The sequence below is a fragment of the Epinephelus lanceolatus genome, chromosome 8, assembly GCF_041903045.1.
Source record: "Epinephelus lanceolatus isolate andai-2023 chromosome 8, ASM4190304v1, whole genome shotgun sequence".
Lineage (NCBI taxonomy): Eukaryota > Metazoa > Chordata > Actinopteri > Perciformes > Serranidae > Epinephelus > Epinephelus lanceolatus.
The window spans coordinates 39056373-39081563 of NC_135741.1; the positions used below are offsets into that span (position 1 = coordinate 39056373).

The window sequence follows — 25191 nt, forward strand, 5'->3', positions numbered from 1 at the left end:
TTTCTGACCATTCTTAAGACTATGTCTTCGAGGTTTCATACATACTGGCCCTGGTGAATATCATAAAGTCAAATGTAAAATGAGGCTGTTCTCTTCTGGCTGTTGTGTCTTTAAATCTGATTTCTTGCCTTTCTGCTCATCAGCTTTCCATTTTACCAATCTGTCTGTCTGTCTCTCCATCCAGCCAGTCTGAGGGTTAGCAGTGTGAGTGTGGTCAGGTCAGACCACTCCAGTATCTGTGTGTCTTGGAGACCTGTGTCTGCTGTCGATGGATATCGTATTGTCATACAGTCTGTTAAAGGTAACTTATTGTAAATATCATAGTAACAGTCACACTCTGGGTACAGATGGCTGTCTCAGAAACTACATTAGTTAATCTGCATCCTGTCTGTCTGTTTGTGTGTGCATTGTGTATAGACAAGCAAACAAAGGAACAAACTGTCGATGAGTCCAGCAGCAGCCACTGTTTCACTGATCTGGAACCAGAGACTCTGTATCGCATCAGCGTGCACTCACTTCTGGGCTCAGCAGAGGGCACTGCCGTCTCCATTCTCCATCCAACAGGTCTGACCTGATCACAGTGATGGTAGAGTTAGTTTACCAGAAATGCCAAAACCTGCTTATTTTTAAATTATCTTATTAAATAGATTATAGATAAATTATTTCTAAGCTGCTTTTCAATGGAATGTAATCAAATCACTCAGTAGTTGTGAAAGTAATTGTATGTTTAGATTGATACAGTCAGTGAATAATCCTTGAAGAAAAATCTGTAAAAGTCTGAAGATTTTAGTTGTGTGTTAAATGACTGGTTTTATTTCTTCCTTTTACAGCCACAGCTCCTGCCAGAATTCCCATCCATCCCAGAATGTACCCCATCCACAATGAAGGTGACCCATGATCATATTCTAATTGTATTCATTCATATGAGTAAGTCTGCTACATATTGTGATGCAGTGCTTTTGTATGTCATATTAACTTATTTGAGATGTAATCTTATCAAATGGTCCTTCATCAATTTTCACATTTGTTTTAGTGTAGTGAGGTGCCCATAGTGAGACTTTCAGATTTTTTTTTCAGCTGCAAAAAATCTTCTAAATCAATGGTGTCTTTGCCTTGTTCACAATGATTCAACACTACCCTGTTGTGTTACAGTCTGCCCTGAAGTCACCATCAGAAACAACATTGTTAAAGGTGAGGCAAGCTGTCCTCTCACATGACTGCAAAAAAAGGCTCATTCAGATAAAATCAGATTTTGGAAAATAAACTGTCACCATGTAGTGTTGAATGATACACCTAATTTTCTGCCTGTCATGTGGTTTTTGTCTCAGGATTTGACATGATGGAAGCATTTGGTCTGACTCAGAGAGCTCACTCGTCTGTGGAGGGCGTGGCAGCCGAGCCTTTTGTCTTCAACACGCTCCCCACCTACACTCTGTATAGAGACGTCCAGCTGACACAGAGCACTAAGTGAGATCATCTCCTCCTGCTTTCTATTCACTCTCTGCTTCTTTTCATATTTTTGTTTGTATTAATACACCAGTAACCATAAATGCAGCCCCATATTAAGTAATATAATTATATTTGAATGATTACTAACATTCCGCTATATAGCTGTTGATAAGGATTGCAGTGCAGTGAACATTCCCTTCAATACAGACTTGGTTACCTTCATTGAGTGGTGTTTGTTCAGCTGTGTTCATGCTACATGCATACTACAAAGTTGAATATGCAATGTCATGCAGCCTTTGTGGCTATAAAAGAAATTCCAGATACAGCCAAAGCAATCAAATCCTAATCCGTTAAAGAGTCAATACTGTGTCCCAAATATATGTGAAGAAAAATGGTGGATCCACAGAGGTTGTTTTTCACAACATGAAAAGAGAGTGATGTGAGGAAGAGACATAAAGATGGAGGACTGGAACATGCTCACTCACTCCAGCATCATTTTAAGGAAATGGCAGTTACTCAGGAAATAATTAAGAAACACTTTGTAAGAATAACACTGGCTAACTGCTACTCCAACACTGATTAGAGATCTACTGTGGCATCAGGGTGTCACAGAAAGTGACTGAATCAACACCAACAGACAATTAAAGCTGTAGTTTGTAATTTTTATAAAAATAACTTTTGTCATATTTACCAGAACTGCTGCAGTAGTACATGAGACAGATAATCTGTGAAAGACCTTGTGACCCGCAGAGGGCTTGTGACCCGGCTGCCATGTTGGAAACAGTCAAGCCAAAACAATGCACTGCCCACCGGCCGGAACAAACTTTCATAGCTAAACAGTACGCTAAAATATGTTTCTGAAAACATTTGAGGTGAGAAAAAGGCAATATGTTAACAGAATCTTGTTTCATATCTGATCAACGATGCTCAGTTTGACCGCAGTTCATGAGCAGTGATTGACAGCTGCTTTAGAGACTTCTCAGCTCTGATTGGTTGTTTTGGTTCAGCCACAGTGGATTCTAGCAAATACTATCAGAAACACCACGAGGAGGAGGAACGTGATTTTTTCACAGACTATCTGACTCGTGTAATACTGAATGGATGTAGTGACAGTTTCAGCAGATGTGTTGTGGAATACATTTTTGATGATCCTCCAGCACTCAGAGCCCAACAGCAGTAGAGACTTCATATTGCTCTTGTAATGCCTGATTCCTGTCTTGAGGCTTCAGACTTGAAACTTCCAGATGGGGTGGAGCGGACAGACGGCACTACTAGCTTTGTTAATTCTAGCTCTTGGCTCCACTGTCACTTTGGTAATGCACCCAAGATTAGTAGAGTTTTCAGCATGCTCCAGCACCTCTCCATCGATCATAATTGGAGGTGTTGATGGTGTATTTAAACACAGGACCTGCATTTTCCTGGTGTTTCTATAGAAACCGAACTGTTTGGTACACAAGCTGAGTTGGTGTGACTTTGGTTGAAGGTGATTGTAGCTGGATGAAACAAGAGCCAGGTTTTCAGTGAAATTAAAGTGGTAAAAGGAGGTCTACTGGATTCCCTCAGAACAGCCAGGCGTGTTTGACACATGATATAGTCAATGAGCGTGATGAAGAGGACCTCACTTCAAAAGACTGATACAGAGCTATCAATATGCAATTTTATCTTTATGTCCCTCTCTCCTTCCAGGTTTATCCACCCTGCAGGTTTCTCTCCAGAACACACCATCAGCATTGCATTTCGCGTCTTGCAGGAAACACCCAGGGAGCCTTTCGCTCTCTGGCAGCTCACTGACAACGACTTCCAGCCCAAGATGGGAGTGGTGCTTGACCGTGAGTTATATTTCTGCATCTGTTTTCATCCCTTTAGTCTCATATTCTCAGAAAAGACTTTATGACCAACTGTCATGACGTGTTAGGACAACAATTTCAATCAGTCAATCATTGATTTGTCACATGGAAATAATACAAGGTACAACTCCCCAACAAGACGGCCTCAGGTTCACTTTTTCTGAACATAGCAGCGCCGCACTGCAGCCGCCTTTAGCAGAAATCCACAGCAGGACAGCACTTCACATTTCCATCTAAGTTATGGTTTTATAAAGAGCTGAAATGATTAATTAATCAGTTGATTAATAATCAACAGAAAAATAATTATTCTGATATAAAAAGTCTTATTTCAAGCAACATTACGAAACATTGTTTAATTTAAGCTTCTCAGTTTTTGGCTTTCAGCTTGTCTTTGTCAAATGTAATAATAAGCTGAATATCTTTGGATTTTGGAGTGTTTGTCGGACAAAACAAGGCATTTAAAGGTCTTGTGCTTTAGAAAATTCATTTTTTCACTAAGTCTGAAATTTCACAGGCAGAAAAATTTGTTGAGAAAATAATCAGCACAATAATTGACAATGAAAATAAGTGATTATGAAAGTTGCTTTGGGAGTTTTTCAGTATCTTAAAACAAGTTAGATCATTTCACTGTGATAAAATCTAACTACAGATGAAACATGAAATTAGTTGATATGTGTTGTAAACAGCCAAAATCCACAAAAGGGGTAAAATTATTTATTTATTTACCAAATGCTTAAGAATTTTCTAACCTTGTCTGTGGCACTCAGATTTCCAAGCCCACTGGTTCCTATTAAAGATGTGAAAACAATTCGTGTATAGTCAGTACCTAAAATAGCTGAGCAATGTAGTTTTCATCAGACATTTAAACAGGAGGAAATAGTCTGTTGGGGACTATTTTCAGATGGATTAATCTACATTTGTTGCACTTATGAGTATTTCTGGCTGCAAGTCAGCGTATACAGGATCACCTCAAAATAAACTAGTATGTGTGTTCATGGTAACCCAGTGCAACAATGCATTGATGTGTCTTTTGTAGTTTTTGGAAAACAGTGGAACCCTATGGCATGGAGATATATCAGGCTTGGATGAACAAACAATACTTCTTAGAAGGGTTAATTCATTGTTTTGGTCTTTTTATGAGATCTGTTAACAAGATACTGTATAAAGAATGTAGATATATAGAGAAACATAGTGTTTTTGGGGGATTCACAGGATGCCATCACTGACCTCTGCTGTCTCGTACCCTGTGGGTTTGGCCTCAAAATGTTTTCTCTGCTCCTCTCTGTAAGGATTTATGGGTAACTGAGATCAGATCTCTCACTGTCCTTAGAGATTTTTGGAAAGTAGACTAGCTGTGTTTCACAGCACTTCTTAAGAAATAATTTTAAAAAGAGTTAATAGTGTGAACCCCCAGCAGAGGCTCTGTCTGCTCCTTACACCCCACCAGATCACACACCTTGCAGCAGACTTTGGCATCTGTAGCACACGAGTCAGAAGTTTATCACTGAATATCTGCCTCTGTTTTGGTGTTTTCTACAGCTACTACCAAGCATCTGGTGTATTTCAGTCTGGACTACAGGGGAGAAGTGCAGGAACTGACCTTTGACCAGTCGCAGGTCCACCGACTGTTCTATGGCAGTTTTCACAAGGTGAGATAATATACTGAGCAAGACAATTAAACATTCAGTGTCATCTAGCAAAAAAAAAGAAACATTGATGTCATATTTGAAAATCAGGTTGAATATCCTTATTTCCATCTAGCTACCTTGTTACCTCGTCACTTTTGTGTATTCTCTAATAAGACAAAAATGTCACAACGTGTAAAAAGGAAACAGCATGATGGAAAGGTGAAAGATGTGGTTTGAAATAGACTCCACATACAGTATAATCTCAGGTCTGTAGCAGCTGTCACAAGAAGGGCTGAGGAAAACACACATGATGAAGATCAACAGCAAAGTAGGAGAAGGTAATAGGGAGAGATGTGAGGCAAAGAAAATGCGAGGTGAAAAATACAGGTGCGTGACAGGAAAATCTGACTACATGGTCAAAAAGAATCTAGGATTGCATGACATTTTTCTCTCTTGTGGCTCCATTTGATCCGTCCTCTTTCTTCTGTGATTGGCAGATTCACCTGTCTGTCAGCCAGGTGAGTGTGTCCCTATCTGTGGACTGCCAGCGCGTTGGTGAGAGGCCTGCCCGCCCTCTAGGCAACCTACCGACTGATGGTTTTGAGATGCTGGGAAAACTGGTGAAGACCAGAGGACCCAATAGTGGATCTGTGCCGGTACTTTTTATTCTATTCTATAATTCAATTCTAATCCAGGTTTGTCCTGTCAGTAAATTACACACCCTGAGCATATATTAAAAACACATCCCTCCTGTGCTCAACATGTATCCTTTGTTCTTCATTGTTTTCAGTTCCAGCTGCAGTCCTTTGAGATCGTCTGTAACACCACATGGGCTTTAGACGATACCTGCTGTGACCTGCCTGGAGTGGTCAGTCTATTACTATTTATATCTACATATATCTAACTCTATCTTGGCGTATTGTGAGTTGATGCTGTGTGTGAACCAGTGTATGAAGTACAATGACTACAGCACTACACTACACTTCGACATTGTCCCGATATCAGTGGTAACCACTGTATGAGCATAGTGCAGAGTGGTGGTGATGAGCTAGGCAGTGGGACACACTTACAGGAACTCACACACGCGCACCCTGATGGACGACCACAGCAGGCTCGAGGCTCAGATCACAACACACACAGAAAGAGCGTGACATCATTCTCTGCTCAGGATGCCATTACTCCACTAAATCTATACATAGCAAAAAGTGGTTTGCTGCTATATTAATGTTCTGAATGTTGCATACAGCCCATTTAATGTCTTCATTGTCAATGTGTGTCTGTGTGTGTCAGAGAGATGAAGAGGGATGTCCTGCCCCGGCGTACACCTGTACCTGTTCCTCTGACATCCCCGGAGCTCCGGGTTCCCCTGGACCATCTGTATGTCACAGTGAGATCTCAGTTAGGCTTTCAGTGTTAGCTGAGTCATTGTTTTGTGTGATCCAGCTGTTTGATAACATGTTGACATTTAATTATTTTTCTTTTACCCAGGGAAAGCCAGGTCCTCGTGGTGAGAAAGGTGATAAGGGAGAACAAGGCCAAAAGGTACGATGGAAATATTTCTTCAGGCTTAGTTCGAGAGCGTTGCAGGGTGTTTATTAGTAAGGCTTTAGTTTCCTGCAGGTGTAAGTCCAGCACTAGGGCAAACACAGATTTTATACATTTTCCTTAAGCGCACCTGTTTGTTCATTTCCTGGTACTAAATGAATGTGTTTGCACAAATGTCGGAGGACAGGTTTTGCTGAACCTATGCTTATGCTGATTAGGCAGCACAGAGCAACTTTTGGCACAAAACTGCTTTTGCATTTAACCAGCTCTTATCAGTTTTTCTGGCTTTGTATGACATGGCACATGCACACACAGACCTCTCTAAAATCACTTAATACCTTATATGTATGTTAAAGGTATATGGTGCAGGTTGTTGGTTACTGTTTGTAAACAGTATCGCCAGCAAGAGTGAAAGTAAACAGCCAACCCTAGATTGATGTTTTGCCTTGCTGTATTTGCATTTTTTCAGCACTATGTTTGTGATTTTCATAGCCTCCTCTTGGACGTGTGCTGCTTATGGTCTGGCACCTTGTCGCTACCTTTTTATAATCTCACCTGAGGGCTGTGCCCAGGAACGCCCCGCACACAGCAAAATAAGAAGAAAATAAAAAATACTGGCAGAGGGCAGAGTCAAACAAATCATGCTTTTTATTAATGAAGACAAGAGTGACAGAATAAATTATTATCAGTGAAATATAAAGTTATTAGTCTCATTACACAAAATATCAAGCCAGTGTTTTCACACATAACTTCTCCAGTCCTCTCTGTTATAGAAAAACTCCACATTGTTTTTTTTTTTTTTGTTTGTTTTTTTGTTTTTTTTCCCACAAACATGATTTGTCATTACAGATAAAACTGCAGTGCTTGTGTGATATTTGGTATCAGGCAGACAAGACTAGACAACATAGATGTTTTGTATAATGTCCAAGGTGTGAAATAGTTCTCTTGTTATATCATCCTCATCATGGAGCAAGGGCAGTCCTCTAATCCCTGTGTCTGACCAACTTTCAGCCATTTTATAATGTAATGTAGCTTGAAAAGTTGTCAAGGCACAATATTAAAAGCATCCTCCATGAGAACATTGCATTCTTGTGTATGCCTTTACTGGGAATGTGACTGCTTTTATTCACACTTGAATGTTTTTATAATTCTAAAAGGGACACATGTACGGAAAAAAATGCACAAGGTCGATTTTAATCATGTAAATTTGGCAGGGCATTTACACATTAATGTGCATGTTTTATTTATAGACATGCCTTGCAGCTCTACATTGATTTCTTCAAGTTAGTGTTTCTTTGTTTCAGGGGGAGGTAGGACCTCCAGGAAAAGCTGGATTTGAGGGAGGTCTTGGACCCCTTGGCAGCATAGGACCCCGAGGCATGTCCGTGCAGGGTAAAGTGGTGGGTAACATTCTTAGCTTTGAATATGTACATGTGTATAGTGTTATCAACCATGGTAGGTAATTTGTTAAGCTGGACTCATGAATCTAGTATGTTGTATGAAATGTGGGCCTACTTGTCATATTTTTCCATAAGGGTCCGCCTGGTGCAAGAGGGGAAAAAGGAGATGCTGGGCGACCAGGAGTCCAGGTGAGTCTAAACTGAAATAGTGGACTCGGCAAAATAGAGAAGTAGAATAGAAAACACTTTTAATGTCCTTCTCCTTATTGTTGTCTATACACACATTCATCTGCCTTTCATTGTCCTCTCTCCAACCTCGCTGATGTCTTTCTCTGCAGGGTTTACCAGGACCTCCGGGTCCAAAAGGTGAAGAGGGGATTCCAGGCCCCAAGGTGAGCTGCTTGATCAGTAAATGTCAGCAGTTCCACATACAGTTGGGCTGAAGCAGTAACCCTCTCTGTCTCTCCCTCTTTGTCTGTCCTTATCTCTCTGCAATGTGTTTCACAGGGCATTAGGGGACCTGAAGGTAACATTGGTGGACCTGGCATAACTGGACCCAGGGTAAGACTGGATTTCATTTCAGAGCCTCTGTGTCTAAAATCTGAGACTTTGGCAATGAACTCTGCTGTGGATGTGTGTTGCCCTCAGAGGATGAATCCTTGTGTTTTTGTGCCACCATCAGGGCACAATTTACTCTCACTCACACAGAATATTCAAGTCTAATGGACTGAGACACATTCAATCTACTCAGAATTAATTTAGTCCATTTTGAACACATTTTGAGCTTTCCTCTAGCCCCACCCTCAGGCCAAAATATTAAGTGTATTTTAAGTAAAATCCAGATTGGCATTTAATAAAGTCAAGTCAGTTTTATTTATATAGCACCAAATCATAACAAAAGTTATCTCAGGACATTTTTCATGTAGAGCTGATCTAGCACCATACCCTTTAATTCAATTTACATAGACCCAACAATGTCCTCATGAGCACACACTTGGTGACAGCAGTGAGAAGAAACCTTCCTTTTAAAGGGATAGTTCAGACTTTTTGAAGTGGGGTCATATGAGGTACTTATCCATAGCTAGTGTATTACATACAGTAGTTGAAGCAGGTAGGTTTACGGACATTAAAGCTAAGCAATGTACTGCTGTGGCAACAAAGTATTTTAGCCAGCTAAAAAATGCACTGTCTGTTTCCCCACTTTACCTTGCTGTTAGACAGCCCTTGCAGATTCAAGCCATTCTGTTGCTCTCTTCTAAGCCACCAGACTTGACTGACAAAAACAGTTATTTTTAGCTCACTAAACACAGGAGCTGCTGGTCTACCGCTGCCTCTGTCATTTAATTTGTTTGTGCTATTGTGTGACCAAACTAGCCATTTAAAACTCGAAAGTAATACAATAACATTAACTAAATGATCGAGGCAGCAGGAGACCAGCAGCTCCTATGTTCACTCTTCAGCAAGGTAAAATGGCTGTTGCTGTCAAAAGAGTCTGCTGGCTTGAAGAGAGTATAGATAAGTTTTAGTTTCAGTTCAGGTTCCTTTCAGAAAGCGCCGTCTGGTGCAAGGTTAAGCTATGAAATTATTCTAAATATAAAGTAGATTTAGAGCGATATTGAAACTTTTGGGTGGCTAAAATACATGTTTTGCTGCCCCCCCTCCACAGCAGTAGCCTGGCCTCTTTGCAGGTACTCCTTTCTGCTTCTCCAAACTGGGGGCATGCTGACTGCCATCTACTATAGGTTATATACTGACTATGGATAAGTACCTCATATATCCCCACTTCTAAAGATCCAAACTATCCCTTAAAGAGGCAGAAACCTTGGACAGAACCAGGCTCTAGGTGGGCAGCCATCTGCTTTCTAAGCAAATGTTACTGTAGTTCCACACAACAATAAACTTTGCATCTAGCACCACTGCTGGTGTTCATTTTGTCCGTCACTTTTTTGTTTTCTGCTGTAATGACCTGTGGAGTCTGAATTATGACCTCCAGTTGTCATAGTGTTAGAAGCAAAGATTCCCCTTTCTAACCTGCAGTGTGTACATGTACCTGTGCTGTATGCATTGCTACTTAATTTATTATTTCATGGCAGCTGCCTGACATAGCTGAACACCCCATCACCCAGACCTCCCAATCACCATATAGTTATAAAAATAAAGTGACAACAATGAACTTGAGTATTTAGTTCATACTGAAGAGGCTGAGACAGTTACTGTATGCTTATTAGAGACAACCAGGTCAGACAGCAGCAGTTCACAGATACTTTATGTCACACTATGAAACCTCAGAGTGGTCAAAACCGAAAGGGGACTTTTCAGGACTCTAAGACTGTTTAATATGGGAATGGACAAAATTGCTTCCGGAGCTCAGGAATCTGCATCTATGACTGTGTGTCGTGTTTTGTCATTTGTCTGCTGTTTTACACATCCATTGATTTGTATTTTACAGGGTTTCCAAGGAATGCCAGGACACCCAGGACCTCCAGGGGAAAGGGGCTTCACAGGACCTGTGGGACCTACGGTAAGACGAGAGGGACAAATAGCATCATTAGCCATGTTTTTCTTTATACTTGGTTATTTGTTGAAGACAGTATTTACTGTGATCAGGGATCAGAGATATACACCATGTGCTATATCCACACACTAAGTCAAGGAAAGGTTTTACACACATAGTGAACACAAAGGGAAGATAAAATGTGATGCATAGTTGAATATGGGATATTGACAAGTATAATCATTACTAATACTAAATGAGAACACTGCTGGCAGCACATGGAGGGTGAGATGACACAGGAGAGAGAGGGAGAGATTCTGAGTCTCTTCTTCACATGGCTCAATGTTGGGACACTTGGTTTGGTGCAGGCTTGCAAAAGTTTCCAAACTCCAGTTCTTCAGTTGAGTTGAGTGGAAAAGTCAGTTATGCAGACTGATGTGGAGAGAAGGACAAGAGCAGCGTAAAAGAGAACAAGACTTGACAAAGAGTGTCCAAATCTAATAGAATGCTGAAGGGACAGTTACCAGGGGAGTCTTGGTGTGAACCCCAATGTTGACCCTTTTTTAACAGATGTTCCTGTACTCGAATTTGGACATATCATGCATGTTGTACCAGATGTAAATTAAAAGTTATTATTTATTATATTGCTGTAAATGACATCAAACATGACATGTCTAGCAAAGTTGAAATGGAAGTTATTCTGACATTAATTATCACTTATCGCCATCTCACAACTCAGTCTTACAGTCTTGGGGCTCCATTTTTGTGAACAAGGTGGTGCATTAAAGTGCACCATGGGCAGTGTGTCAGGGGGCGTGCCTTTTGGTCATTTCATGACAGGGCTCACCTACCATACCTCTAGCACACTTGGGTGGAATTAGAAAGAATACACTAGAGACTGTGACAATCGTGTCCAATCACATTTGCTACTTTCACCCCTTTTAAGCACAGACCTCAGCCCTCCATGAACCATTGGCAGATTTTGAATCCTACAGAGTGTTTTACATGCAATAATAATTTCTGACAATCTAGAAAGTAAATAGTTGCCTCTTTAACCTCCATGTTGTTTCATTAACATGATTCTGGAAAAAGTCCACAAATGAATTAGAATCTAAAAAATGACACTCTACACCAGTGTAAAATTTGACTGAACAGTCTGTCACATCACAGCCACACATCTATACATATTATAATTAAAAATGTGGAGCTTCACATTTTACCAGGTGGTTTCGATGGAGACACTGGGGTAGGACATGCGTGAATGGATGGTCCTGAGGCAGTTAATAGCAGAGGGAGAAGTTTTACGACTTTACTGTGTCAAATGTTTTCAATGCATCCATCTCCAACTTGTCTGTTGAATTACACTGCATTAAAAACTGTAGAATAATTAATCAAAACAGCAAGTTTGATGTGCTCATAAGCAGAGAGGTTTCTCTGGTTATTTTTAGTCTGATGTTGGTTGCACAAAATGTAATCAGCAGATCTGTTGTGTATAACTGTGGCTCCACAGTGACATCACTGTAGTTAGAGAGTGCAGATGGAACAGATACCTGCTTCCTTTAGATGGTTGTAAAGAGAGTCTCCGCAGTAAAAAAAAAAAAAGCCTTCAATAAAGGCTACTTACTCTTCTGGATGATGCTGGAAAAATCACTCATTAACCTTTATTCTGACTGGCTGGAATTAATGCCAAAATCAGAATTAAACTTTTTTTGTGTCTGTTTGATAACATCAGCTGGTTGAAAAACTTAAAGGAGCTATATGTAAGAAATGTAAGAAAAGAAATAAGTCATAAAATCCTCCTAATATGTCACAGAGACTAAGGAATTATGTTCATATAACATACTGATCTCACCGACAACAATAGTACAGCCAGAATATTCACATTTAAAAAACATTTTTACAGTCCGCAAATCATGTTTATGCTTGGAATTTGTGTTTTGGCCTGTTGCGCCACCCACCGCCGTCTACCAGTCACACAGTCAGTAGAGTCTCAGCATCAGTTACAGTTACGACTGAGCTACAGCAGCACGGCAAGCAGCATTAGCAGTGTCCCGGTACATAGCATTAGCAGCTGGCTCCTCCTCAGCTGTATCCCGGCAGCAGCGTTAGCAGCAGAGAAGCTGGACTTGCTGGAACGGTCCGCTGGAAAACCGAAGATCAAGGACGCGGCGACGCAGCCCTGCCACGGCAGCCACCCGTGGGCAAACAAATCAGTCTCCAGCGTGCCGCTGTCCAGCAACCTCGAATCTGTAGGGGAGGGGGGGCGGACACAACTCGCAGCAGTATTTTGAATTTGAATGCAGTAACCGTTTTGGCCACATTCTTACATACAGCGCCTTTAAATGAAATCAGGGAGACAAGAAAACATGAATGAAGGACTTTGTATAATTTTAGAGATATTAAAGTCTTGAGGTTGTTTGTTAGATGTGCCTCCACCAAGTAAAGTGACCAAAGTATTATGGAACAAAAGTGCGCTGAGCTGTTAACCTGCTCTGAGCAGGTGGGCAGCTGACTGCCTGTGACACAGTCATGCACGGCGCCAGGACTGTAGTATGCTGCAGGGTTTTCAGTGGTACCCCCTCTCTCGCTCCTCTCCTCCCACTGGGGCAATCACCATGACATCAAAGCAGCACAGTTGAGGAAATAACCTCAGTGCACTCCAGGAAAATGCCAGTTGCTCGAGAGGCACTGCGTTTGGCACCATATGCTGAAGTGGGAATAACCCCTTAAAGCCTCTGTTACTGGGTTTTATAGCAGAGGCCTGGAACTAAGTGCTTTTGAAGCTGAACTCTTAATGCAGGACGAATGATCCAAAAAGATCACACACACACACACACACATACACATACACACACCGGCATCCTGTGGGTCACTTTCAGTGTATGAGGAGAGCAGAAAAGGTCAAAAGGTTAGAGAAATGGTTTAGGCAGAGCAGGGAGAAGCAGGCTGTATGCACTGGTTATTTATCTTAATGCTCATGTATCTGTTGCTTCACAGGGTCTGTCGGGGGGTAAAGGAGAGCGAGGAGAGAAGGTGGGTGATAGCTATACAATTTTGTTGTTATTTTAATGCTGACATTATTTTAAATAAAGCCTTCTTATTGCAGTAGTACATTTTGTCATTTTTTTCTGTATGTACAGAGGTACAATTTCAAAATGATACTTACTTTCACTCTTGTTTAACTGCGTATAATGCTGATGTTTAACAGGGGGAGCCTCAGTCTATGGCTATGATCTACCAACTGGTCACACAGGCCTGTGAGCAACTCGTGCATAGTAAGTAGTCTGTTACCAAGCATGAAAAAACTGGGACTCTGCAATTATGATATCTGCATATTGAACTCACTCCTAACTCAAAAAAGGCCCAGATGCAAACATATTCTTTTGTGCATGCTATGTGTTGTGTGTGTTTTCCAGAGGAGGTGTTGAAGCTTGACATGTTCATTAACGAGATAAGTCGTAAGCCAGCTCCTGTTGAGGAGCCAGTGGGGCCCCCAGGGGAACCTGGTATACCAGGACCCAAGGGCCCTCCAGGTGCCAGGGGCGCACAGGGGCATGTTGGCCCGAGGGGGAGACCTGGCAAGGCTGGATATCCAGGAGAACAGGGTAAGACTTCATCTTGTAAATACATGATGGGTTTGTTGAAATGAAAATAATTCAAGGACCTCGTGGAGCATTTATGAATTATAAATTTGTCAATTATTTCTGTCCATTGTGATAATACAAACTTTTGGCTGTGCTGATTTGTCTCTTCCTTCTCTACAGGAAGGAGAGGGATGCCAGGGGGGAAAGGTGATGCAGGGACCAATGTCCAGGGGCCCACAGGTGTCAAAGGATTTGCAGGTACCTTTCTAAGGGTCATGTGTTTCATACATCATTGTAAAAAAAAAATACACACACTTGGTTTTGATCCGTGTGTTGTGTATCCTGTGTGTCTGCAGGTCCTCCAGGTGAGTCCAAGCTGGGAATCCCAGGTTCCAAAGGAGAAGATGGTAAGCCAGGCTCTTCAGGGATCACCGGACCTCCTGGACAGCCGGGCGAGATTGGACCACCGGGTGTGTGTGACAGCAGTGGAGGCTGCCACAGAGTTCCCCAGCAAACAGGTAAGCTACCAGGAAAGGTCCACTAACTCAAGTGACACACAGCCTGCTAATATTAAGATATGATGATGCAGGTCTATTAGAGGCAGCTCACACTGAGCCTGGCACTGTGTGTGCAGCGGTGGATAAAATATAATGTTACAGGTTGAGTAACATATTAATGACATTTCCTATTAGGAAAGTAGAATGAGTATTCAGTAAAAGTATGAAAAACAATTCGGTTGTGAAAGCATTTTAGTTCTGTGGCAGTAAAGAATTTCACAGTTTCACAAGTCTTGTTATATATAACCATACAGATGTATTACTCAACGTTTACCTGAGACATCTTAGACAGCCCATTCTGTCCATTTTCTTTAATAAACCATTACTTTTACAACTTTTCACCAAGTGATTTTTTGGCTGCCGGTAGGATATAATGTGTATAATGTATGATAATGTGTTATAATGGTGATTGTGTTAGCAATCACTTGCCTAAACACTAGACCCACATGAAATCTGCACCCGCAGTATTCCAACAACCGAGCCACAGATTTTCACAGATTTTTAACGACCATGCTTCTTTGTTATATTTAATAAATATTTAATATTTATTAAATATTGTGTATCATGTTACAGGCAAAAAAAAACCACTTCACTAAATTCTGCACATTTTCATTCTGAATCACTGCCAGCACTAGGGCTGTCAACAAATATTCTATTTCAGTTTTAAAATTGAATTTTAAAAAAACAAGAAACAGACATTCCATTGTGAAAACTAATATTTGATTGTTAAGAAAAAATAGCAGCACCGCCACAGCTTTCTGCCTCGCAAGTTCTTGTGTCGGCCCGGGTCACTGCACTGAATGCAAACTGTTTATTTAGACCAGTATGAATATTACCTAGCCTGTATAAAAATTAGGCTATCAAATAACATATCAATTTACAAATTATTCATTTGATCTCACTCTAAGAGGCAGCATGTTCTCAGTTCTCACTCTAGCACCAACCATGTGTGCAGAGAGAGAGAGATCTGTTCATTTTGTATGGTATGTAAGTCTTTTAAAGGACATGTTTATGTTGAAATAAATATACCGTTATTAGTGAATGTGTCCACCTGCTGAATGTAAGTCCATCCACTCCTGGAGGAAATATCTGGCTCTGTAGTGGTTAAATGCTCCACTCTGTTCACCATCTAGTTGCTAACTGTGTCTGTCCGCTGTTTGGTGCCAAGCAGGTTGTGCACAGTGGGTTTGTCGAGCAGAAACAGCTGCTTGCTGTGGCCATAAACAATAAACATAAAGCCAAAACAATGAGATGTTAAAAAGCTGTGTAGAGCTGAGAGGAACTGAAAACCCAGGTGAAAATCCTCTGGATTTGTAAAGCGACAACCTTTTTGTTACTTACAGTCATGTGAGCTTTAAAGTTATGGGTCAGTTAATGCGGTTAATCAGAGCACTTAGAAACATATTTATTGGCAAAACCCTGTGTTTGCTGGAAGGTGGGGAAAACATATGTATTTTGTATCATTAATTTATCAACCCAACAATTTACCAACACTGCCAAATACAAAGTGGAAGTGGTCTAATATGTTTCATTTTGTGTTTGCTCTCTTCATCCAGAAGACCCTTATTATGGCTACCAGCCTTAGGTGGATATTAACAAGCAGGCAGCAACGGTAAGGAAGACTGACGTCTGTGTGAAATGACTATGGTTCCTTTGGAGCTGAATGACAGACTGGGAATGGAGCTTAAAGCACCACTGAAGAGGTTTGGTGTGTTGAACTTGTCACTGACTGATGCAGAAGCTTCACATCATGTGTGAGAAAAGGAAACAATACAGGAAGGAGCTCTCTTCTTTGTCCTCTTGTTACAGTGCTCTTTGACATACGAAAAATGGCTGAGAAATAAACTAAGAATCAGTAGGAAGCTTTCTTATTTAGAGTAGTGTTTTTATGAACAGAAAAATAGCATAAAGGAAAATATTTTCACATTGGGATCAGTCAGGTGCTGTCTTATACACCATATTCGCACTGAAACCTTTTATTACTATGTTTATGTATTCATGCACTGTATCAATGCCATGTAGTTTATCTATCTGTGTTACATTTCTACCTATTTCATTTGCCATTCTAACCTTAACTGCCTCAAGGATAATGAAAATGCGTAATCCATGGTGTAAAAGCTTCTTTTTGTTCCATGGTACAAATGATACTGTGAGAATGTCTGTTGTCATGTGTATGATAATTTGTATAATGTTTATTATATTTACTGTACACTGTTATTCGTGTATGATATTTTATACTGTACCTATTTGTACTGAAAGTCGTGTTTACATGCTCTGGTTTCAGTGGGGTTTGGGTGATAAACAATACATGATGTGTGTGTGTGCATGTGTGTGTGTGTGAGAGAGAGAGAGAGAGAGAGAGAGAGAGAGAGAGAGACAGAGCCAGAGATGTTTGTTTTTATATATCTTGTCAATAAAATTCCATTAATATGTGTCTAATGAAGTGTGGGGTTTTTTTCCAGAATAACTTGCCTGTACTTCTAAAGTGTCCCAAAGCAAGACACTGAATCTGTGCCTTAAAGCTGCTGTTCTGAGGCCAAAACTGACTCCCAACCTCCCTGTAGAAAAGAGAGTTATTTATTTTCTCCCAAAAGAATCAATAATGAAACGGATATAATGTCATAGTCCTTTGTTGGAACTTTGGAGAAAGAGAACTGTTTCCAGTGGTGTCTATTTTGAAGAGCACACTGGAAGTTCCAACCTGTCAGCCAGTGGATTTGTTAAAATACCCTCAGTGGTCCACTGACTTCCGGTTTTGGAAGAAATATTAGTTTATTTTTCAGAATAAAGTCAACCATGTTAATTAAATGAGGGCAGTGAGTTACAGATGGTGTTAAAATCAGTGGAGCGAGATACTTTTAGACAACACTTTAACGAAGTTAGTCGTAATGAGCTTGTGAGAATATCACTTACCAACGTTTCTATAATCATGATGTGAGATCACATTAATGTTAATATGCTATAACACGAGTGGTGGAAGAAGGCCATTCAGATCTGAAAAGACGTTTTAACTTAACACATCAACAGTAAAAATACTCACTGTGCAGTAAAATGTTCCCTGTCGATGTTTCCTATTATATATTATGTCTTTGGATTAATATAACTGTTGCATTTCTCTGCTGTACATGGTTAAGGTTGTGCCCATGTCAAATATTGTTGGGTAGTTTAATCTACAGCAATGCATCATATTCATCTTGTGTAGCATGGCTGTTCTGTGAGATCCACATATCTCTACAAAGTCAACTTTTCATAGTGTCAGAAAAACAGCCCTGTTTTCAGCTTTGTGACTATGCATGGTCCAGCTGATCAAAGAAGTGGGAGGATTTTCTCAACACATAAAGGCACGCTTTATCCTTCAATTAGTTGGGGAGAAATGGGGGACAGGTATGACAATTGTAATCTGACAAGTAACAGTCAAATAAAAAGTACAATATTTGCCTGCTTGATGTAGTGGAGTAGAAGTAGGCTATAGTTGCATGAAAGTCTTTTACAAGTACCTCGAATTTGTGCTCAAGTACAGTGCTAGATTAAATGTACTTTATATTTGTGTTTGTGTATATGTGATATATGTTAATATTAGAATGACATTGTAATGCAATGCTAATACTTGAGAGGAACAAAACTGAGCTAACTATGTTCAGTATTTATGTTTTACACAGGTTTTCCGTGATCTGTCAGTAAAGCTAATGCAAATAAACTGCGAATAGCTATTTGGAAAATGTAATTATGACACTGTAATTGCCAACAGTTACACGACCGATATCACTTTTATTTTGAAAATAACAAACAGGATGTTGTTGGGCACTCTTTCTCTAACATTACGCAGAGCTGGTACTGTAGGTTCACGTCGCCATGGCAAGCCGAAAAACTTCTCCCCCAAACCGGGATAGTGGGGACAAATACTCAATACTATTACCTACCTATAACGAGAGGGAGAACCTGCCTTTGATAGTGTGGCTTTTGGTGAAATATTTCGGTGAAAGGTGAGTACTGGGGAGCTAGCAAAGCTGCTCGGCTAGTGCTAACTACCGTTACTGCTGTGTTAATGTTAGCTAATACCTGTCAGTGATGAGCTGTCACTAAACCGGCCCGATGCTCTTAACGTTGACTACCGAGGTTTATTGTGTCAAGGCTACAGTAGGAATTGGTTATTTACAAACTAACTAACTAGCTAGCTTGATTTACTTATCAACTTTGTGTGCGTGCGTTAGAGAAACTAAATTACAACTTGGGTGTGTTTACAGTGGATATAACTACGAGGTAATTGTCATTGACGACGGAAGCCCAGATGGGACCTTGGAGGTGGCAGAGCAGCTGCAGAAAATATATGGAGAGGACAAGATCGTAAGTGAAGAGTCCCACAGTGATGGCACTAGGCCCACCTAGCAGACACCTCCCTTGAGAGGAAACAAGTGCATTTCTCACAACTGTGTGCATTAGAATTAATTAACATGTAACGTCTTTATAGAAACAATAACTGATTAAATATGATTTACAATGTTATGCTCTCTAGATTGCCTATGTAAATGCTGGCTCTAGTAAATGAATGGTGCATGAGCTCTTTATACATACTCTTAATCTCTGTTTTCTGTGTTTCAGCTTCTGCGGCCAAGAGCGAAAAAATTAGGCCTTGGTAAGTTGTGTGTGTTAAAATTGTTGTATTTGTTGTAGTAATCTTTGTCAACTTCTAATGAGCCCTGTTTCCTTTCAAAGGCACTGCCTACATCCACGGCATGAAGCATGCTACGGGAAACTTCATCATCATAATGGACGCAGATCTTTCCCATCATGTGAGTGGAGCTTGTGTCATTGTGTGTTTACATCAACACAGAAGGCTGATTCTAGGGCTAACAATTATTTATTTTCATCATTGATAAGTCTGACTGTTGATTTTTCCAATAATTAATTAATCATTTGGTCTATAAAATGTCAGAAAATAGAGGGGGGAAAAATTCTCATCAGAGGTAGTATTTGGATCTGATCTATCTTCCTGGTCAACTCGCTCCTCTCTGTTATCTTTAATGTTTCAAATACTCTTTTATGTAACTGTGATATAATGTGAAATATAACAGGTTCTGCAAATGATTTAAAGGAGCACTTCACCCACAAAATGATCATCTGCATATCAATTTCTCCTCCTGTGTTACATTTAATTCATGAAGAAAACAGAGCCAAAACAGCAAAACTATATGAAAACATCCATTTACAAACTCTCACACATCCCATACAATATAATCCAAGTCTCATTTATCTAGTCATATACTCAGTTCTTCCCAAACACATGCATTTTTTATACTGAAACACTTCCACACAAATGGCACAGGTGCACTTCTCGTCGGTGCATGGCACTGTTTATGCAGAAGTGTTTCAATAGTAAAGTTTTAGTGAAAATGCATGTGTTTAAGTACTGAGCTTATGACTGGATAATGAGACTTGGATTATATTTTACAAGTTGTGTGTGTTTGTAAATGGATGTTAGGTTACAGTTTTGCTGTTGTTAAATGCAGTCCCCTTTTACTCCCATTCATTAAGAAATTTCTTAGATTTTGTATCCTTTTTTTATGTGAGAAAAATCAAAGTTTTCTTCATGAATTTATTGTAACATGAGGTGAGTAATAATATACAAATGGTCATTTGAAGGATGAAATATTTCTTTGCTTTTCAACAGCATGGTATTTGATCGTTCTTTGTCATTTTTTATTTCAGCCCAAATTCATCCCAGAATTTATTCAGTAAGTGTTACTAAATTTACATTTTCCATCATGTGATTTTTTTTTGGGATCATATTTCAATCTGTATACACAAGATTAATTTCATAATATCTGAACAGTAATATTTAGCTACAGTCGGAAGAGAAATTGTGCAGAATTCCTCAATTTAAGACCGTTTTGTCTGGTTTTTCAGAAAGCAGAAGGAAGGTAATTACGACCTGGTGTCTGGTACTCGATACCAAGGGAACGGAGGCGTATACGGCTGGGACCTGCGCAGGAAACTCATCAGGTAGCTGCAAGTCAACAACACTGCTCTGTCTTCAATTTCCACTTATCCATCTTGCACTGACCCTGATTACAGCAGACCAGAGGCTGAGGTTTGATTTTCTTTTCTGTCTCCTCTTGTTCACAGTCGGGGAGCCAACTTTTTGACTCAAGTGTTGTTGAGACCTGGTGCTTCAGACCTCACAGGCAGCTTCAGGTAAGTGGTGCAAGTGCTGTGAAATAAATGCCACTGACTTTTGAAATGTATGAGTGTGTTTTCTCACGCTGCTTTTTTTTTCTAACTGATGTCAGGTTGTATAAGAAGGCAGTGTTGGAGAGTCTGGTTGAACGGTGTGTGTCCAAAGGTTACGTCTTTCAGATGGAGATGATCGTCCGTGCCAGACAGCTCAACTACACAATCGGAGAGGTGAGGCCCTAATGTAGTCATTCTTATAATTACGTGTTTGGTAAAATATATTTACTGAGTAGACATATAGTTATGTTGTTATAATCCTTTTTCCCATAATGTGGACCGGCACTGACACTGAACTTGGCTCCTGATTTGGGGGGAAATTAAAAGCATGATGTTTAATTTCTGTCGCCAGGGGACTCCTAATCAAAACAGTTACAAAGACCGAATTTGATGATGTCATGAAGTAGTGTGGGATCATGGGAGTTGTTGTCTTCATTGTTAAACAGCCACCACTGCTGATGAAAATCTATCCAGTGTTACTCAGGCATAAATCATGTTCACGAATGACAAAATGCATTCAAGTTTTATTCATGTTATGTTCATTCATGTAATGACATTTCATTGTAATGAAATAGCTGCAGGTTAATGTTAGCTAAGATAACGTTAACTTGCAAACTATTAGCATGAGATGAGTCAACTACCCATACAGCTACTGTAGCTAACATTATGTGGCAAATTCAATCGCAGGGTACCCCAGCACTGTTATAATCATACCAAAAATAACTAAGTGTGTTGGATGGTGTTTCCGACAGAATTGGATTTTAGTTGTGATGGTAGCTGACTGTGGGGGCACAATCCTTCAGTTAGCGCCCTGTTGCAAATCAAATTCAGCCAGCTCCAAGGTTCTGATCACAGACCACCTGCCAGATCAGCAGACTTTCTGTTGCTGCTGTTAGAGGGATTGCGGGAGTGCGTTGGCTTGCGTATCTCGTATAGCTTGTCTCCTAACTTGTCTGATTTCTGATCTGATAAAAAGAGAGAGAGAGAGGGCGCGAAAGTGGGGCAAGAAGGAGCTGAAAAAAGAAAAATCAGTATGTGGCAGTCAGTGTTGATTTTGTGTGGTGGGCCTCCACAAATAAATGAATCTATGGAAAACACTGTAACTGCTACAACATTTCCGCACACATTAGCTTTGTGCCTTGAAATTAGCCACTTGTCATAGTAGCACATTGTAGTAAGCTGGATCTAGGGATAGACCGATATGGATTTTTTAGGGCCGATGCCGATACCGATTTTTTTCCATCACCCTTAGCCGATGACCGATTATGGACTGCCGATTTTCTTGAGCCGATATTTGGGGCCGATACTGCTTTTGCTCCCTCAATTTACATAAAAAAAATGACACAATGATAACAAATATTACAGGTCTCAAGTTTAAAATAAGAAACATTTATTGAACAGTAAAAAATACTAAAACAAGATGGAAAGTTGAGGTAGAACAGGTAGAATATTATTATTATTATTATACATTCAAATAAAAAAAAAGAGTTCAGTGCTCTTAAATCTTCCAGTAATGTCTTTATAAAATAAACAAATATTTAAGCTGAAGCATAAATAAAACAGCAGCTACTGTACACAGTAGGATTCAACAGCTTTGTTCAACTTAACCACATACTTTCAAATGAAAAAAAGTGCCAGGGGAAAAATAAATCCGCGAACCCACGCACGTATCGGCCGATGCCGATACAAGTAAAAAACTCAAATATTGGCCCGGTATATCGGCCGGCCGATGTATCAGTCTATCCTTAGCTGGATCTATATTGAAATATCATATCAGTAAATTTGGTCTCTAGTGGATTACTGGTGTTGCAACTTTGCATGCAATTAATGAAAAAAATGTTGCTGTACAACAGAAAAATGCTGCATTACTGTTTATTGAGAAAAATTCTGTGGCATTGTCTGATTTACAACGACCCATCATCTGATGTTACCAGTGTTTCCCTGGAAGTTAGGGCAACTAGAGGGAGTAAAGTACATGTAACGCCGTTGATAGGCAGCCAAATGACACGCACAGTAGTGTTAAATGAAGTTACAGATTTCTCTGGGTTTGAACATTGTTGGAAATATTTTGAATAATATAAAAAGATAACTCTTCAAAATATATCATGGGTCTTGTCGATTTTAGACATTTTACTGTGGAAATGTTATATATTATACCTTTTAAATAATGGTATTTCTCTAGATTCTACTTTTCTACCTCACTTACATTTTTGAATAACCACTCTACTCAAAATAGTCAAATCTGGACAAGATTGATAAATAGACATGCAAGACTGTTAAAAATCCTTTGTCAGGCTCGTGAAACATTCATTTTATTTGTGAAAAACAACAAAAAAATTATAATTTTACAGCTGTTTTTACTGCATCCAGACTACATCAGTCCATGTCTAGCTGGAAAACCCCCACAGTTTGATTTATCTCACCTGGACTACAGTAACAAATAGACTGCCAGTTGCAGATTTGTGTGGCCAAGTCTAGCTTAAAAAGATCTGGTGTAATGGCATTTGGATGAAGAAAAATCTGTTAAATCACCTTTCTTGTTTTGTTGTCAGAAATAATTAAAAAAAAAAAAAAAAAAAGTTCCACAAATCTGAACCTGGGTTTTAAACTGTGTTGAGGCTTTCACTGTGATATTTGATACTCTGTTACAACAATAAGTGCTGCAAAAACAGAGAATCTGGCCAGAAATCCCTTTAAGTTTTACTTAAATTTCCCCTTAACCTCTGAATTGGCAGCCAGTGTTATGACCCTGCATCTATGATTTTGGATGTTAACTGAAAAACAATTTTCTTCCTCTTCTTCCAAACAACAGGTACCCATTTCCTTTGTGGATAGAGTTTATGGAGAATCCAAACTCGGAGGGAACGAGATTGTGTCATTTGCGAAAGGACTGATCACACTCTTTGCCACAACATGATCACTGATGTAATCCGTCTGGATGTCCTACAGTCATACAGTGTTCCGTTGGCTCTTCAAGTTACTGTCTTTAATACAGTAGTTGTAGCAGAATTTAATGGGGTAAAAATTTCTGCTTGCCTATGGTCAGACAGTGACATGACAGCAAATGACAAGGGAGACATCTCTCTCCACTGTTAGCAGTAGGTAAAAAATAATTTCCTGTCAGTTGTTGTCTGGAATACTGAAGGAACACGGTGCTTTACATTCCCATCATCCTCTTCAATGAATTTTAAACTAAGCGCATAGTGTCTCATCATTCCCAGTCTGGACAGCTGGTTGTCACATAGGTTCAAGTACACATTTAACTGCTACACCTGTGATCGTTTGTATAAAATTAAACACTTTGTATTGTTGGTTCTGTTGTTTTCTGATTGTGATTTTTTTTTTTTTGACAATGAGTCAAAACCTTAAATGGGTTACAGTGGGTTACAGAGAACAACCAGCTGCTCTTATCGATACTCACTGTTAAAGGTTGAACCTGAAACAAGTGTAAGGGGCTGTTGATTTTATGAACACAGGCAGGTCAGTAGACGCAGTGCTCTCCAAAGATGTTAACCTTCAAGATCATTAATGTGCAAGGAGGACCTTCAGCTCATCCTGGATGATTCTGATGACATCTACCTCACATATACACCATTAAGATGAACACAACAAAACTTCATCCTTGACCTTGAAAACTGTGGTTTGATACAAAAACAATGTAACTTAAAATCCACGTACTAGCTCTTATTTTAGCTTTCAACCACATCTCGTGGTCTGAGGCAGTAGCAGTCAAAAGGTACCAGCTTGTACATCTCTCCCACATACACTAGCCGAAATGTCATCCAGGGGTCGCAGCAGGATAAATATTTGAATGAATTTCCAAAGTGAAGAACTTTACCTTCCCACTTTTCTCCTGTCACAAATTAAAGTGTTGTGAACAAAACTGGACTACTAAACTGCCAGTTGTGCCTAACCTTTAAAGCATTAACCAACGCCATTAGTTGGGTGGTGCAATTATGTCATCCTGAAACCCTAGGGGCACTTTCAAAATAAAGTTATATGTTGCATATTCTTAAATATACATGACAAGTCAAATAACCATGCAGAATAATGTACAGTTAGGTGATATTCTAGTTTTTAAAGAACACCCTCAATGCACAGACAGTGGCAGGAATGGGGTTAAGTGTTGGCCCACTGGGGCAAGAGTTAACCCCAGCTGATGGAAACTTTCACCATGTCTTTAACCATTTAAATGCAGTGTCACACTGCATTAACTGCTTATATACAGTTCTGTTCCTTGGACTGCCCTTCACCAGGCAACGTGTAGGAAAGTAGTCCCGGTCAGTTTGGTAGAATTGGGCAGTTACTAACAGTAGTGTAGTACAGCGCCACCTACCGTCGGCCCAACCGTTAATACAACTCCAGCTGAGTGCTGAGGCACTGTGTACATCCGACCCTCCGCAGGGGATGGGGGGGGGGACGGGACGCCAGATGTAGCCAAACTGCGCATGTGTTTAAA

General features: G+C 40.0%; 2 protein-coding genes across 2 annotated transcripts in view; both read left to right on the forward strand.

Moving 5' to 3' along the window:
• Positions 1 to 16943, forward strand: part of col20a1 (collagen type XX alpha 1 chain) — a 50873-nt gene extending 33930 nt beyond the window's left edge. Inside the window, exons 21-42 of the mRNA XM_033629259.2 lie at positions 185 to 301; positions 418 to 564; positions 831 to 887; positions 1153 to 1191; positions 1329 to 1467; positions 3136 to 3278; positions 4836 to 4945; positions 5422 to 5580; positions 5715 to 5792; positions 6215 to 6301; positions 6413 to 6466; positions 7774 to 7869; positions 8005 to 8058; positions 8208 to 8261; positions 8377 to 8430; positions 10319 to 10390; positions 13361 to 13396; positions 13572 to 13638; positions 13780 to 13968; positions 14128 to 14205; positions 14304 to 14465; positions 16061 to 16943. Of these exons, the coding sequence (XP_033485150.2) occupies positions 185 to 301; positions 418 to 564; positions 831 to 887; positions 1153 to 1191; positions 1329 to 1467; positions 3136 to 3278; positions 4836 to 4945; positions 5422 to 5580; positions 5715 to 5792; positions 6215 to 6301; positions 6413 to 6466; positions 7774 to 7869; positions 8005 to 8058; positions 8208 to 8261; positions 8377 to 8430; positions 10319 to 10390; positions 13361 to 13396; positions 13572 to 13638; positions 13780 to 13968; positions 14128 to 14205; positions 14304 to 14465; positions 16061 to 16089 (2021 nt within the window). The 3' untranslated portion in view covers positions 16090 to 16943. The remainder of the gene's footprint in view (positions 1 to 184; positions 302 to 417; positions 565 to 830; positions 888 to 1152; positions 1192 to 1328; positions 1468 to 3135; positions 3279 to 4835; positions 4946 to 5421; positions 5581 to 5714; positions 5793 to 6214; positions 6302 to 6412; positions 6467 to 7773; positions 7870 to 8004; positions 8059 to 8207; positions 8262 to 8376; positions 8431 to 10318; positions 10391 to 13360; positions 13397 to 13571; positions 13639 to 13779; positions 13969 to 14127; positions 14206 to 14303; positions 14466 to 16060) is intronic.
• Positions 16944 to 18315: 1372 nt separating this feature from the next.
• Positions 18316 to 24044, forward strand: dpm1 (dolichyl-phosphate mannosyltransferase subunit 1, catalytic). The gene is made up of 9 exons (XM_033628351.2): positions 18316 to 18487; positions 18749 to 18848; positions 19104 to 19137; positions 19218 to 19294; positions 20211 to 20236; positions 20409 to 20504; positions 20628 to 20696; positions 20792 to 20906; positions 23545 to 24044. The coding sequence occupies exons 1-9, from the start codon at positions 18357 to 18359 to the stop codon at positions 23647 to 23649; spliced, it is 753 nt and encodes a 250-aa protein (XP_033484242.1). The 5' UTR covers positions 18316 to 18356; the 3' UTR covers positions 23650 to 24044.
• Positions 24045 to 25191: the final 1147 nt, after the last annotated feature.